Source organism: Taudactylus pleione, unplaced genomic scaffold, assembly GCF_031769625.1.
Source record: "Taudactylus pleione unplaced genomic scaffold, aTauple2 ptg000145l, whole genome shotgun sequence".
NCBI classification, from domain to species: domain Eukaryota; kingdom Metazoa; phylum Chordata; class Amphibia; order Anura; family Myobatrachidae; genus Taudactylus; species Taudactylus pleione.
The window spans coordinates 2,959,656-2,973,494 of NW_028284547.1; the positions used below are offsets into that span (position 1 = coordinate 2,959,656).

At 50.6% G+C, this 13,839-nt stretch overlaps 1 protein-coding gene across 5 annotated transcripts in view; it reads right to left on the reverse strand.

The window, feature by feature from the left end:
* Positions 1–13,839, reverse strand: part of IL27RA (interleukin 27 receptor subunit alpha) — a 73,443-nt gene that overhangs the window by 12,828 nt on the left and 46,776 nt on the right. For all 5 annotated transcript variants that reach the window (XR_015878523.1, XM_088473965.1, XM_088473964.1 and 2 more), the window contains 2 exons: positions 12,363–12,515; positions 8,605–8,727 (listed from right to left, as the gene is read on the reverse strand). Coding sequence is in view for 4 of the 5 variants with exons in the window: in XM_088473965.1 (XP_088330091.1) it covers positions 8,605–8,727; positions 12,363–12,515 (276 nt within the window). In the remaining variant the exon portion in view is untranslated. The remainder of the gene's footprint in view (positions 1–8,604; positions 8,728–12,362; positions 12,516–13,839) is intronic.

Below are 13,839 nucleotides of genomic sequence, written 5' to 3' on the forward strand. Positions count from 1 at the left end.
TTTTGTCACGCACCTCCAGAGCAAGTGTGATTTTTCCCAAAATCTTTATTTTGGGGGAATATCACTGGGACTTGCTCTGGGACCTCGGCTGCACCCCCCTGAGGACAAATTATGCGATTGGAAGTTTCCGATTTGCTCAATTAGTCCTTAATCACTTACCTCCGGCAGCGCTGTCTTCTTCATCTTCTTCTGTATCCAGCGTTGGAAGCCAGGTCCTCTCCTGCAGCATGTCAGTGTGTGTGAGTGTTTGTAAGTGTGTATGAGTGAGTGTGTGTGTATGAGTGCTGTGTGTGCCCCCCCCCCCAGTGTCTGTGTGCACCCCACCCCCGGATTGAGCACTGGGAGAACTACATCTCCCTGCAGCCCTTGCCCCTCCCACCAGCCCTGGAGCCTACCAGCAGCCCCAGGGGCTCCCAGCAGCCCCCTCTCCAAAGAGAAGATGGAGAGGAGGCCACTGGCAGCCGTGGAGACCACCGGAGACCCCCGGCCAGGTAAGTGCAGATTCGTTATTTTTTTTTCTCACGCAGCGGGATTTTCAGACCACTATTTTTTTATTGGATACCGCAGGTATTGGGAGCGCCCCAAAATTGGACGCAAGGTTTTTTACCTAGCTAAACCTCGCGCCCAATTGAATATGCCCCATAGACACCTATCTAACGACACTGAATCAGGGTCTTACATGCTATACTTCCGGGGTTATTAGCAGGGCCGGCACTTCCACTAGGCAAGCTTAGGCAGCTTCCTAGGGGCGCCGGCCACCAGAGGGCACCCGGCCCTCCGATCACCCCCCCCCCCCATTTGCTGGGTGCTTGCTGAGATTGTGTTACCAGCGGGCGCCCGGCTCCTTCTCTACCCCCCCCCCCCCCTTCCCGGGGCACCCGCCTCCTGACCAACCGCCCCCCCCCCCCCCCTCCCGACCGCTGCGGAGGATGGAGCTCGCTCCTGAGCTCCATCTTCCAGGACCCGCAGTGCACTATGGGAGTGACGTCATGACGTCACTCCCATAGTTCTGAGGAGCGGGCGCCGGGGACTATTGGGGGCACTACAGGGGCCTTACTACTGGGGGCACTACAGGGGCCTTACTACTGGGGGTACTACAGGGCCCTACTACTGGGGGTACTACAGGGGCCCTACTACTGGGGGCACTACAGGGGCCCTACTACTGGGGGTACTACAGGGGCCTTACTACTGGGGGCATCATATGGGGGCACTACAGGGGCCCTACTACAGGGGCCTTGCTACTGGGGGCACTACAGGGGCCCTACTACTGGGGGCACTACAGGGGCCCTACTACTGGGGGCACTACAGGGGCCCTACTACTGGGGGCACTACAGGGGCCCTACTACTCATGATGTCACTCCCATAGTTCTGAGGAGCGGGCGCCGGGGACGGACGGCAGCAGGCACTGGAGCGGGGTTGAAGGTAAGTGTTGTTTTTTTTTTTTATGTGTTTGTGTGTGTGCGCGGGAGGGGCTTACTACTGGGGGCATTACAGGGGCCGCACTACTGGGGACACTACAGGGGGCATTACAGGGGCCGCACTACTGAGGGCACTACAGGGGCTGCACTACTGGGGGCACTACAGGGGCCTTACTATTGGGGGCACTACAAGGGCCTTACTACTGGGGGCACTACAGGGGCCTTACTACTGGGGGCACTACAGGGGCCCTACTACTGGGGGTACTACAGGGGCTTTTTTATACTGTGGGCATCATATGGGGGCACTACAGGGGCCTTACTACAGGGGCACTACAGGGGCCTTACTACTGGGGGCACTACAGGGGCCCTACTACTGGGGGCACTACAGGGGCCCTACTACTGGGGGCACTACAGGGGCCTTACTACTGGGGCCTTACTACTGGGGGCATCATATGGGGGCACTACAGGGGCCCTACTACTGGGGGCACTACAGGGCCTTACTACTGGGGGCATAATATGGGGGCACTACAGGGGCCTTACTATTGGGGCCACTACAGAGGCCTTACTACTGGGGGCACTACAGGGGCCTTCTACAGGGGCCTTATTACTGGGTTCACTACAGGGAACTTACTACTGGGGGCACAACTACAGGGGGTATTATTACTGTTGGGGGCACTGCGTAAGAGGCACCATTACATTGGGCATTGCATAAGGGGCACCATTACAAGTGGGCATTTAGTGTTTTAGAGGAACTACTACTGTGGGCATTGTGTAAGATCTAAGTTAGGGGGGGCCCCTTAAAAATGTTGCTATGGGGCCCAAATGTTCTAGTTACGCCCTGATAGTGTGTGTGTGTCTAGCACAAGCCCTGGGTATTAGGAGTTGTACTCATTACCCTCATATCCTCACATGGATATCATCATATAGTCATACATGGATGGACCGCTCTGAGACACTCTCCTGCTGAGTAACAGATTGCACCATTAGGAAAGGTTTATATGTCCCCTCCTATCCCCCTTCCTCATTAGTTACTATCATTTTCATCTAGGTTAGTATGTGTTACAATGCCTTATAAACTGTTATCGCGCACTGTAAACACTTTATAGATTATTGCTTTCTTTTGGATGAAACTGTATCAAGATGACCTCCTGACCCCATGACGTCTGATTGTTACATATCTACTACTTTTTACAACGTGATTTGTCTGTATTTATATTTGTTATGGTGAAATCTTCAATAAAAAGAAAGTAAAAAAAAAAAAAACAACAACTTTCCGTGCGTCTCCTCGCTGTGGTCATTTAGGCCGTACAGGAGGCGAAACGCAGCAGCGTGGCGGAGTGTCACATGCTGCAGTCTAGGACTATCATCTTGCACCTAATCTTGGCAAACTGATTTTAATGACAAAGCTCACACACAGCAGAAAGAGGCCACCGACGCTGCCTCTGAATGATGCTGTCAGGTCGCCAGCAAGAGACCAGATCATTGGGATCTGCCACCGTAGCTGACTCTGCTATTGGATGATATGGCGTATGAACGCGGCTTACATTGATTTCCCTTCTGACCCTCGCCCCTTGGTTACGCTCCTGTCTTTTTCCTGCCTGAGCTACAAACAGTCTAACATGGAATCTTCTCCTGCAGACACATTTTACTTTATTTATATATTACAGTTTTATTCACATAATCTAATAGACTTCTTGTTCTTAGAAGCCACCTGACCTGTACAATTATGTATCCCGCTGCAATCCCCAATGACGTATCATTTTTACCTGTACTGTGGTTTACACCCATCAGAATTTACATGGAGGTAATCAGCTTTTGTTTTTTTTTCAATTCTGCTGTGACTGCCTCCGCCATTAGACAGCTGTCCTTGTATCTGACAATGGCATGCTTTACCTTCTGAATAATTCAAGGCTTTCACTGATAACAAACTGGCGTGAGCTGTAACCATTGCGGCAACCTATATAAAGCTGTTAGAATGGTAAAGACAGCAGCGAACATAAAATCACACAAAAAGGATTACTAGGGGAGCTCACTTTCACTGAACACGTTATCACCTATCCAACTACAGCCAAAAGAGTTCATTGGGTGCTGTCTTTAGACATCCGTTGATTGTTTTAATCGAGCCCTGTATGAGGATTTAGAGGAGACATTACACCAGGCGTGGGGTGCTACCCCTGTCATGCATGACATGATGTTCAGTTGTTCTTTATAATCCTGTGCTTGCCAAGAATTGTCTTGTATTGGTCTCAGCAACTTAAACAATGCCAAATGAAGTTGTTGTTCCAGGTCGCCAAGGAACAAGTGAAACCCTTCCGTCATTTAATAATTCTCATCCACAGAATTCTGAGTCACAATGGCTCATTCACAATGGCTTATCCTGATATGTGCTCATGTACAAGCTGCAAAGTGGCCGTTACACAGCAGGATGCCTTCTAAGTGGATGGGCAATTATTACAGGTGTGAGGAGTATTTTGTACCACAAGAGGGAGCTATAGTTTCTAACTGCTGTTATATTATGTTCTGCTCTTTTGGGGGATTTTATTTAACTTTTGTTTTTCGTTATGATCTGTAACCTTCCTAAAATGTAGTGTGCACCTAGTTACAGTAACTGTGTGTTAAAGCAAGAGAAAATCATTGACTTCCAGCACTGCTTACACAAAGAACCCAACAGAGACAGTCACAGGTTTATGTTAGTGTTGGAAAGAGGCAGAAGTTGGGACAGAGGCCCTCATTCAGACCCAACTCGTTCTGAATGTGGGCGGCTCGTTCTGAATGTGGGCGGCCGCTTCTCTTTTGAAGTGCGGCCTCCTGGTCGCTAGCTAAGCTGTGGGTTACCACCCACAGCTTTAGTGACCGACCAGGTTGATGGCCGCGATGGTCAAGACCATCGTGACCATCGGGGCTTGCGACGAGACCTTGAGGTTGGGTCTTGGCAACCGCAAGCCCCAGGGACTTCACTGCTGATGTCAGTGTGGCCGCCCACAAAACGGCATGCGTTCCTCTGTTTGTGAAAACCACCACCCGCCACGGCTACAAAACGAGGTGAGCTGTCAATCACCATCAACAGCTGCCCTTTTTGTAGTGAGCTCCAGAGCGAGAGAATTTCTCTCGCTCCGGGGCTTGCGTACACGCAGTGCGGCCGCTGCGCGTGCGCAGGGCCTAAACATCGACTCGCTTGCGAGCGCTCAGCACTTGCGAGCGGGTCTGAATGAGGTCCAGAGTGTTGGAGAGACGCTGAATGACTGAGAGACATACTGCATGTCAGAATGAATGCAGCAGAGACACTGAATGTTGGAGAGAACAAAGCAGAGAAGCTGAAGGTCAGGGAGAATGAAACAGACTAACGTAGAATAGGAATCTGCACTCAGAATGTTTGTAGGAAAAGAACTTTTATTCCAACTATTCCAGATTTTGCAACTTGTATTTTACACTGAAGCTCTCCCTCTCTGGCACTCATTACCAACTGTTTCTGTGCACTTGATAGACATTTTTGTGAATGTTCATATTCTCTCCTTGCAACTCCTCAATCACAGCATGGACATGGTAAAGTTCCTTCTCTAAAATTCACTTTGTTCTGCTGTTTCATGCAGAATTTCCTCTAGAAATAGATTTCTTTCAGCAAGACACTGTGAAGTTGCTCTGAAAGTAGACAAGTTGGACTGGAACGTATCTGCTTCTCAAAACTCGCATCCTCTTTTCCCCTTAGAGCATTCATGGAGCTTTTCAGTTAGTGCCTGATTCAGAGATGGACGGCATTGCACAGTGGCACGTAAGCGCACATAAGCGGCTGTGCATTTCTGTCCATTTAAAATGCAAATGCAGAAGGAGGTGTCACATACCTCCTAGCTGCATTTGCATTATCCCAGCGCTGCGACCGAGGTCGCAGCCTGGGGTCACCATCAGAAACAATCGCGACCATCAGATCGTGATTGTTGCCGATGTACCTTCGGCCAGGCGATGGGAGCTAAAGCTTCCCGCAGCCTGGCCGGGTCTTGGCAGATTGCGAGGCCAGAAAGTCTGAATGTACTCAGGCAGACTCTGGCCTCGTCCCTCCCGGATAACGGGGACAACACGCCCCGATTTCCGGGAACGCTTCCCGGTAATGCCCCCTTTCCTCCTCCCAAATGCCGCAGCCTATCCATCAGGCTGCGGCAGGGAGACAACAGCGAGCGTACTCGCAGTCGGAGGGCTGCACATGACTATACACATTATTAGTTTTACTCTGCTATTTAGCTTTCTCTTTCTCTGTAACATCATTTTGCAACGCAGCATCTTGAATAGAGTTATCCTTTATCATATCACAGAGTGCAAAACCTTTACATCACATCCCTGCAACATATTTGTTTTACTTCCAAACTGTAGAATCCTGGATTTGCAACTACCCAGCTTGAGACTGAACCTTTGCAGGTAACCTGCTCCTTCTATGAGCATGCTTCTTTTTATTCCTCATACTTATCTGCACACAGTACATACAGGAACAGCTCTTCTTGTTTTACTGTTTCACACTTTGCTTTTAAATGTATCCACAACACAGCAAACAACTTTATTAGACATGCAGACCTGTCACTACAACTACCAACATAGGCCCTCATTCAGAGCCGCTCGCTATTTGCGGTCGTTCGTTCTAAAACAAGGGGTGGCTATTCAAATGAACCGTTCGCTAATTGCAGTCTGTTCACGCCTCTAAGTCTGAACGAGCGAGCAAAACTTGCGGTTGTAATTTTTAAAAATACGCCCCCTTGCCGCTCACAGCATACCTCATGTCCGCTATTTATTAGATTAATTGAGTACATCGAACAGCGTATGAACTGCTCGCTATTCTTGTGGCTGGTTTTTCCAACCGCTATTTTGCGAGCAGTTCTGAGTAAAAAAAAAACAAGTGACGTTGTCAATGACGCTGCTGGATTAATTATGCACTCCCTTAAAACGCCCGTTTTGACCTTTAAGCACGCCTGCGTTCGAATTCCACACCCCCGTTTTCAAGCACCTTCCCCTGTTACCACCCACATACGCCTCCTTCTGTCACTCAAAATAGCAGGCATTCGCTATATAGCGAACAAACGATTTTCGGCCGCACTGACTGGTTCGCGCATGCGTATTAAAATCCATACGCATGCGCAGATGTGCGAACATCAGTCAGAACAAACGAGCAGCCGCTTACGAGCGGCTCTGAATCAGGGCCTTACCTCACTGTAACTGTCCCTTTAATTGTCTTTGCAAAAAGTATTGTGCTCTGCACCACACCCAACAATAAGTGGCAGGAAAGAGAGTGCCGGCGAGGCAGAAGACAGGAGAGAGAGTGCCGGCGAGGCAGAAGACAGGAGAGAGAGTGCCGGCGAGGCAGAAGACAGGAGAGAGAGTGCCGGCGAGGCAGAACACAGGAGAGAGAGTGCCGGCGAGGCAGAACACAGGAGAGAGAGTGCCGGCGAGGCAGAACACAGGAGAGAGAGTGCCGGCGAGGCAGAACACAGGAGAGAGAGTGCCGGCGAGGCAGAACACAGGAGAGAGAGTGCCGGCGAGGCAGAACACAGGAGAGAGAGTGCCGGCGAGGCAGAAGACAGGAGAGAGAGTGCCGGCGAGGCAGAAGACAGGAGAGAGAGTGCCGGCGAGGCAGAACACAGGAGAGAGAGTGCCGGCGAGGCAGAACACAGGAGAGAGAGTGCCGGCGAGGGAGAAGATGGTAGAGAGGTACCGGCGAGGGAGAAGACGGGAGACAGAGTGCCGGCAAGGCAGAACACAGGAGAGAGTGCCGGCGAGGCAGAACACAGGAGATAGAGTGCCGGCGAGGAGGAACATAGGAGAGAGAGTGCCGGCAAGGTAGAACTCAGCAGAGAGAAAGTGCCGGCAAAGCAGAACACAGGAGAGAGAGTGCCGGCGAGGCAGAAGATGGGAGAGAGAGTGCCGACGATGCAGAAGATGGGAGAGAGAGTGCCAGCGAGGCAGAAGACGGGAGAGAGAGTGCCAGCGAGGCAGAAGACGGGAGAGAGAGTGCCGGCGAGGCAGAATACGGGAGAGTGCCAGCAAGGCAGAAGACAGGAGAGAGAGAGTGCCGGCGAGGCAGAAGACAGGAGAGAGAGTGCCGGCGAGGCGGAAGACAGGAGAGAGAGTGCCGGCGAGGAAGAACATAGGAGAGAGAGTGCCGGCAAGGCAGAAGACAGGAGAGAGAGTGCCGGCGAGTGAGAAGATGGTAGAGAGGTACCGGCGAGGGAGAAGACGGGAGAGAGAGTGCCGGCAAGGCAGAACACAGGAGAGAGAGTGCCGGCGAGGCATAAGACAAGAGAGAGAGTGCCGGCAAGGCAGAACTCAGCAGTGAGAAAGTGCCGGCAAAGCAGAACACAAGAGAGAGAGTGCCGGCGAGGCAGAAGATGGGTGAGAGAGTGCCGTCGAGGCAGAAGATAGGAGAGAGAGTGCCGACGATGCAGAAGATAGGAGAGAGAGTGCCGACGAGGCAGAAGATGGGAGAGAGAGTGCCGGCGAGGCAGAAGATGGGTGAGAGAGTGCCGTCGAGGCAGAAGATAGGAGAGAGAGTGCCGACGATGCAGAAGATAGGAGAGAGAGTGCCGTCGAGGCAGAAGATAGGAGAGAGAGTGCCGACGATGCAGAAGACGGGAGAGAGAGTGCCAGCGAGGCAGAAGACGGGAGAGAGAGTGCCAGCGAGGCAGAAGACGGAGAGAGAGTGCCAGTGAGGCAGAAGACAGGAGAGAGAGAGTGCCAGCGAGGCAGAAGACGGGAGAGAGAGTGCCAGCGAGGCAGAAGACGGGAGAGAGAGTGCCAGTGAGGCAGAAGACAGGAGAGAGAGAGTGCTGGTGAGGCAGAAGACAGGAGAGAGAGTGCTGGTGAGGTAGAAGATGGGAGAGTGCCAGTGAGGCAGAAGATGGGAGAGAGTGTGCCGGCAAGGCAGAACTCAGGAAAGAGAGTGCCGACGAGACAGAACACAGTTGAGAGTGTCCTGGCAAGGGAGAACAAGGGAGAGAGAGTGCTGGTGAGGCAGAAGACAAGAGAGAGTGAGAGTGCTGGTGAGGCAGTATATGGGAGATAAAAATATAATTTAGGAAGACTTCTAGAAAGACAGAATATGGGAGAGACTGCATACAGAGTAGAGTGTTAGAGAACACACAGCATATTGGAGTGCTTGAGAGCAATTTATTGAATTACCCAGCGTTACAAAACCACACAATGTACTTACCTGTGGTTTGAAAATTCTTCTTGGTGCTTGGTGGTCCTTCCCCTGCTGTAGTGGCTGCAGTCATCCAGACCGTATATACTATCCCTGGTGACAGTCCTGAGAGGATCTCATTCCCGCTGTACACTGTGATAAAAATACATATGACACTTCAGCTATAGACTGTATGTGATTTGCACAGTGAGTATATATTATTATCTCAGACTGTGTCCCTGAGGGGGCATAATGAGATTAGTGTATCAATACTTTGCATATAGGGGTTTCCCTGGCACATGGGATTCCTGCTGCCTTTGTAAAGACACAACAGGCATATACAGTACACACATAAACCCAAATGTCATCATTTGATAATGAGAAAATAGACATATAATACATACTCACATGGCTAAAGGTTGGGTACGGGATGGCGGCGGTCAGAATCCTAACGCAGGCATCCTAACAGGGTTCGGATACTGACACCTGTCAGTCGCTATCCTAATCCTTCCCCTAACCCTCCCTCCCCAGTGCCTAAACCTAATCTCCCCCTTCCCACACCCTAACTCTCCCCCTAGTGCCTATTACACAGTGTGAGGAGAGATGGTGAGGGGAACCTGTGTGGTGCTGATAGTGACTGTATTATACAGTGTGAGGAGAGATGGTGAGGGGAACCTGTGTGGTGCCGATAGTGACTGTATTATACAGTGTGAGGAGAGATGGGGAGGGGAACCTGTGTGGTGCCGATAGTGACTGTATTATACAGTGTGAGGAGAGATGGTGAGGGGAACCTGTGTGGTGCTGATAGTGACTGTATTATACAGTGTGAGGAGAGATGGTGAGGGGAACCTGTGTGGTGCCGATAGTGACTGTATTATACAGTGTGAGGAGAGATGGGGAGGGGAACCTGTGTGGTGCCGATAGTGACTGTATTATACAGTGTGAGGAGAGATGGTGAGGGGAGCCTGTGTGGTGCCGATAGTGACTGTATTATACAGTGTGAGGAGAGATGGTGAGGGGAACCTGTGTGATGCCGATAGTGACTGTATTATACAGTGTGAGGAGAGATGGTGAGGGGACCTTTGTGGTGCCGATAGCGACTGTATTATACAGTGTGAGGAGAGATGGTGAGGGGAGCCTGTGTGGTGCCGATAACGACTGTATTATACAGTGTGAGGAGAGATGGTGAGGGGAACCTGTGTGGTGCCGATAGCGACTGTATTATACAGTGTGAGGAGAGATGGGGAGGGGAACCTGTGTGGTGCCGATAGTGACTGTATTATACAGTGTGAGGAGAGATGGGGAGGGGAACCTGTGTGGTGCCGATAGTGACTGTATTACACAGTGTGAGGAGAGATGGGGAGGGGAACCTGTGTGGTGCCGATAGTGACTGTATTTTACAATGTGAGGAGAGATGGTGAGGGGAACCTGTGTGGTGCTGATAGTGACTGTATTTTACAGTGTGAGGACAGATGTGAGGGGAACCTGTGTGGTGCTGATAGTGACTGTATTATACAGTGTGAGGAGAAATGGTGAGGGGAACGTGTGTGGTGCTGATAGTGACTGTATTATACAGTGTGAGGAGAGATGGTGAGGGGAACTTGTGTGGTGCTGATAGTGACTGTATTATACAGTGTGAGGAGAGGTGATGAGGGGAACCTGTGTGGTGCTGATAGTGACTGTATTACACAGTGTGAGGAGAGATGTGAGGGGAACCTGTGTGGTGCTGATAGTGACTGTATTATACAGTGTGAGGAGAAATGGTGAGGGGAACCTGTATGGTGCTGATAGTGACTGTATTATACAGTGTGAGGAGAGATGGTGAGGAGAACCTGTGTGGTGCTGACAGTGACTGTATTATACAGTGTGAGGAGAGATGGTGAGGGGAACCTGTGTGGTGCTGATAGTGACTGTATTACACAGTGTGAGGAGAGATGGTGAGGGGAAGCTGTGTGGGGCTGATAGTGACTGTATTACACAGTGTGAGGAGAGATGGGGAGGGGAACCTGTGTGGTGCCGATAGTGACTGTATTATACAGTGTGAGGAGAGATGGTGAGGGGAACCTGTGTGGTGCTGATAGTGACTGTATTATACAGTGTGAGGAGAGATGGTGAGGGGAACCTGTGTGGTGCCGATAGTGACTGTATTATACAGTGTGAGGAGAGATGGGGAGGGGAACCTGTGTGGTGCCGATAGTGACTGTATTATACAGTGTGAGGAGAGATGGTGAGGGGAGCCTGTGTGGTGCCGATAGTGACTGTATTATACAGTGTGAGGAGAGATGGTGAGGGGAACCTGTGTGATGCTGATAGTGACTGTATTATACAGTGTGAGGAGAGATGGTGAGGGGAGCCTGTGTGGTGCCGATAACGACTGTATTATACAGTGTGAGGAGAGATGGTGAGGGGAACCTGTGTGGTGCCGATAGCGACTGTATTATACAGTGTGAGGAAAGATGGTGAGGGGAACCTGTGTGGTGCCGATAGCGACTGTATTATACAGTGTGAAGAGAGATGGGGAGGGGAACCTGTGTGGTGCCGATAGTGACTGTATTATACAGTGTGAGGAGAGATGGGGAGGGGAACCTGTGTGGTGCCGATAGTGACTGTATTACACAGTGTGAGGAGAGATGGGGAGGGGAACCTGTGTGGTGCCGATAGTGACTGTATTTTACAATGTGAGGAGAGATGGTGAGGGGAACCTGTGTGGTGCTGATAGTGACTGTATTTTACAGTGTGAGGACAGATGTGAGGGGAACCTGTGTGGTGCTGATAGTGACTGTATTATACAGTGTGAGGAGAAATGGTGAGGGGAACCTGTGTGGTGCTGATAGTGACTGTATTATACAGTGTGAGGAGAGATGGTGAGGGGAACTTGTGTGGTGCTGATAGTGACTGTATTATACAGTGTGAGGAGAGGTGATGAGGGGAACCTGTGTGGTGCTGATAGTGACTGTATTACACAGTGTGAGGAGAGATGTGAGGGGAACCTGTGTGGTGCTGATAGTGACTGTATTATACAGTGTGAGGAGAAATGGTGAGGGGAACCTGTATGGTGCTGATAGTGACTGTATTATACAGTGTGAGGAGAGATGGTGAGGAGAACCTGTGTGGTGCTGACAGTGACTGTATTATACAGTGTGAGGAGAGATGGTGAGGGGACCTGTGTGGTGCTGATAGTGACTGTATTACACAGTGTGAGGAGAGATGGTGAGGGGAAGCTGTGTGGGGCTGATAGTGACTGTATTACACAGTGTGAGGAGAGATGGTGAGGGGAACCTGTGTGGTGCTGATAGTGACTGTATTATACAGTGTGAGGAGAGATAGTGAGGGGAACCTGTGTGGTGCCGATAGTGACTGTATTATACAGTGTGAGGAGAGATGGTGAGGGGAACCTGTGTGGTGCTGATAGTGACTGTATTATACAGTGTGAGGAGAGATGGTGAGGGCAACATGTGTGGTGCTGATAGTGACTGTATTATACAGTGTGAGGAGAGATGGTGAGGGGAACCTTTGTGGTGCTGATAGTGACTGTATTATACAGAGTGAGGAGAGATGGTGAGGGGAACCTGTGTGGTGCTGATAGTGACTGCATTACACAGTGTGAGGAGAGATGGTGAGGGGAACCTGTGTGGTGCTGATAGTGACTGTATTATACAGTGTGAGGAGAGATGGTGAGGGGAGCCGGTGTGGTGCTGATAGTGACTGTATTATACAGTGTGAGGAGAGATGGTGAGGGGAACATGTGTGGTGCTGATAGTGACTGTATTATACAGTGTGAGGATTACCTGTGTGGTTTTGATAACGGTCTGTGCTGTTTACATAGATGGAATAATGTTTCAGGTTTCCTCTCCGGTGATGCACTGGTATCTCATCCCATGAGATGACGACTTCTGTAGACGTAAGAATGTGGATGGAGAAGTTGGGGCCAGCAGAAGGGACTGATGAGATAAAAGAGACAAGATAAAGTTGTTATACTACTCTGTAAGAAAACCACACGATAGAGTTTCCTCTTGCCCTTTCATATTCGAGTAACATTTTTTTTATCATCCTTATGGGTGAATGTGGACCCTGGGGGGGAGGGGGGCGGGTTAGAGAGAGAGAGAGAGACAGAGAGAGAGAGAGACTCCTTCAGGATGTTGGCTCTTTAAATCTTAACTCCTCCCCCTTTAATATCCCCATCCGGCTGAACACACACATTGGACTGAGCCTCTTTCCCGGCGCTGGTGAAGGGAACAGGGGAAGCCATACTCCACTACCAGTGGGTGCCCTGAGATCAGTTAGGACTTTTTATAGTCCCAGAGTGCCACAGGAAAAGCCAGATTAGAAGGGTACAGCCTCAATAATGGCTGCCCTGCACTATATAGCGGAGGAGGCCATCCTTCAGGATGGTGGCTTCTGTGGTGCTGGACCATAAGGGAGGAGCAGTAAATCCTGGGTAGCTTGGTTAGTGGTCGAAATGACAATTCAGACAGCAGAGAGGTAGAAGGTCTTGGTTTGTATGATGGGCAGTCTGCGGTTTGTATGATGGGCAGTCTGTGGTTTGTATGATGGGCAGTCTGTGGTTTGTATGATGGGCAGTCTGCGGTACGTATGATGGATAATCTGCAGTTCGTATGATGGGCAGTATGCAGTTCATATGGTGGGCAGTCTCCGGTTCATATGATGGGCAGTCTGCGGTTCATATGATGGGCAGTCTGCGGTTCATATGATGGGCAGTCTGCGGTTCATATGATGGGCAGTCTGCAGTACATATGATGGGCAGTCTGCGGTACATATGATGGGCAGTCTGCGGTTCGTATGATGGGCAGTCTGCGGTTCGTATGATGGGCAGTCTGCGGTTCGTATGGTGGGCAGTCTGCGGTACGTATGGTGGGCAGTCTGCGGTACGTATGGTGGGCAGTCTGCGGTACGTATGGTGGGCAGTCTGCGGTACGTATGGTGGGCAGTCTGCGGTACGTATGATGGGCAGTCTGCGGTTCGTATGATGGGCAGTCTGCGGTACGTATGATGGGCAGTCTGCGGTACGTATGATGGGCAGTCTGCGGTTCGTACGATGGGCAGTCTGCGGTCTTCCCACTTGGTGGAAGATTGCGTTGGGAGGTCGTCTGCTGCTCTACAACAATCAGTGGTTCAGTTCCACTTCAGATTCCTCGGTGAGGGGCATTTGTGATCAGGGACACATCATTGATCTACTCTGAAATAAGCACCTACGTTTGTCTTCCTGAAAATAAGGATAAGCACCACCCATATGTTAAGCCCTTC